At 60.8% G+C, this 1,667-nt stretch overlaps 1 protein-coding gene across 1 annotated transcript in view; it reads right to left on the reverse strand.

The window, feature by feature from the left end:
- The window catches only part of CACNA2D2 (calcium voltage-gated channel auxiliary subunit alpha2delta 2), a 209,305-nt gene that overhangs the window by 5,385 nt on the left and 202,253 nt on the right, over positions 1 to 1,667 (reverse strand). The window contains exon 22 of the mRNA XM_035894677.1: positions 1,344 to 1,404. Coding sequence (XP_035750570.1) covers positions 1,344 to 1,404 — 61 coding nt within the window. The remainder of the gene's footprint in view (positions 1 to 1,343; positions 1,405 to 1,667) is intronic.

Consider the following 1,667-nt stretch of genomic DNA (forward strand, 5'->3'; position numbering starts at 1 on the left):
TCCTCCCTGTGCCCGCCCACGCCGGGCTGGTACCCACCGCAGGGAGGGTGCTTGCGGAGCCTCTCTGGGGAGCACTGAGGGGCTTGGCCCGATTTTCAAACCCCGCCTTTTCTCTCCGGCTGCACCGGCTGGAGAGCCCCGTGCCAAACACTGACCCCATCACCGCAGCCTGTGTGGGGCAGTTTGGGGGCAGACCCATGCCTTGGACCTTGGGCTCAGACATTGCCTCCATATTTATTCCCTTAGCACAGTTACCAGCCAATTTTTTAGTAATAGGGTTTTTCTGTTTCTCACTAATACTCTGCTTTGGCTCCTACATTTCCCGGACCTCACCTCTGCTGCCCTGTGCAGCACCCGGGGACGAAGGTCCCCCCAAAAAGCCAGGGCTGCTGTTTTGGGCTGTTTACCCAGAATTAGTGTAAGTGAGCGAGCAATGGCTGCTGTAGGCAGGGAGGGCAGGGGGTACCTGCAGGTGGTAGGACCCGCAGGACCTGCTGCAGTCCCCAAGAACCGCAATACTAAAGCATCCAGTAGCAGGTTGTTTAGCTGTTGGAATGATGTATAAGTGACAGTTGATTAGTTCGTAATGCTAATTAGGGCTGGACAGAGGTTGTGCTGCAGCTGTGGGAAGGGCAGGGTTGCCAGCAGAGCCACGGGGCTCCCCGAACAGCCAGCCAAGGGACAGCCCTTTGTCCCTGCTAGGTGGCACAGCCCAGGGCAGAGGACACTTCTGTTTGCATGTCCCTTTTCACAGCCAGCAGCCAGCAGCCTCCCCAACCCCCCTGGGGCATCCTGAATTTGAGCCAAAACCTACCCTTCCTTTTCCTAAGCCCCCACCGCCAGCGCGACTGTATGATGCCACCGCCAGCCCCTTGCTCGGCGGGGGGGTTTTTCGAAACTATACCTATATATGCGCCCCCCAGCCAGCCCATCCCGGCCCCCGGCCCCCTGCCCCCTGCTTGGAGGGAGCAGCCACCTCAATATCTACACCGACACGCACAGATACAGGTACTCACACACCCACGGGGGACGGGGATATACGGTTTCTGAAAATTTCCAGTGGCCCGTGGGCACGGTAGCGCCAACGGCAGATCATACAGTCGCCCTGGGTGCTGGGCCCCCTCCCCGGGCATGCGGCTCCTCCCTGTGCCCGCTCACGCCGGGCTGGTACCCACCGCAGGGAGGGTGCTTGCGGAGCCTCTCTGGGGAGCACTGAGGGGCTTGGCCCGATTGGGACGGGGAGGGGGGACAAGGCACGATGAGGTGAGGATGGGGGGCGATGGGGGGGTTGGCAGCAGGGCCGGGGTGGATGCACACCTCGGCAAGCGCACACGCAAAGCTACCTGGGAGCAATGAACACATGTCCCTCCGACTCAAAGCTGTTGGGCAGCAGGTATTCAAAATCTGCAACAGAAAGGGAAGGTTATCCGGCGGGGAGGGGGGACAGGGATGCTGGGGGCCAGGAGGGAGAGAGACGGACAGAGAGAGAGGGGAGGGATGCTCGGCGGGGGGATTTTCAGAAACTATACCTATATATGCACGCCCAGAGGTCGGGCCGTACCGGGTGCATATATACTGTGCTGGATGCAACCGAGTGGCGGAGCGGGGCTGGGGTCCTGGTGACAGCCCCCCTTGGCCGAGCGGGCACACAACACACACAGCAACAG

This window comes from Egretta garzetta, unplaced genomic scaffold (assembly GCF_000687185.1).
Source record: "Egretta garzetta isolate BGI_Z169 unplaced genomic scaffold, ASM68718v1 scaffold215, whole genome shotgun sequence".
Lineage (NCBI taxonomy): Eukaryota > Metazoa > Chordata > Aves > Pelecaniformes > Ardeidae > Egretta > Egretta garzetta.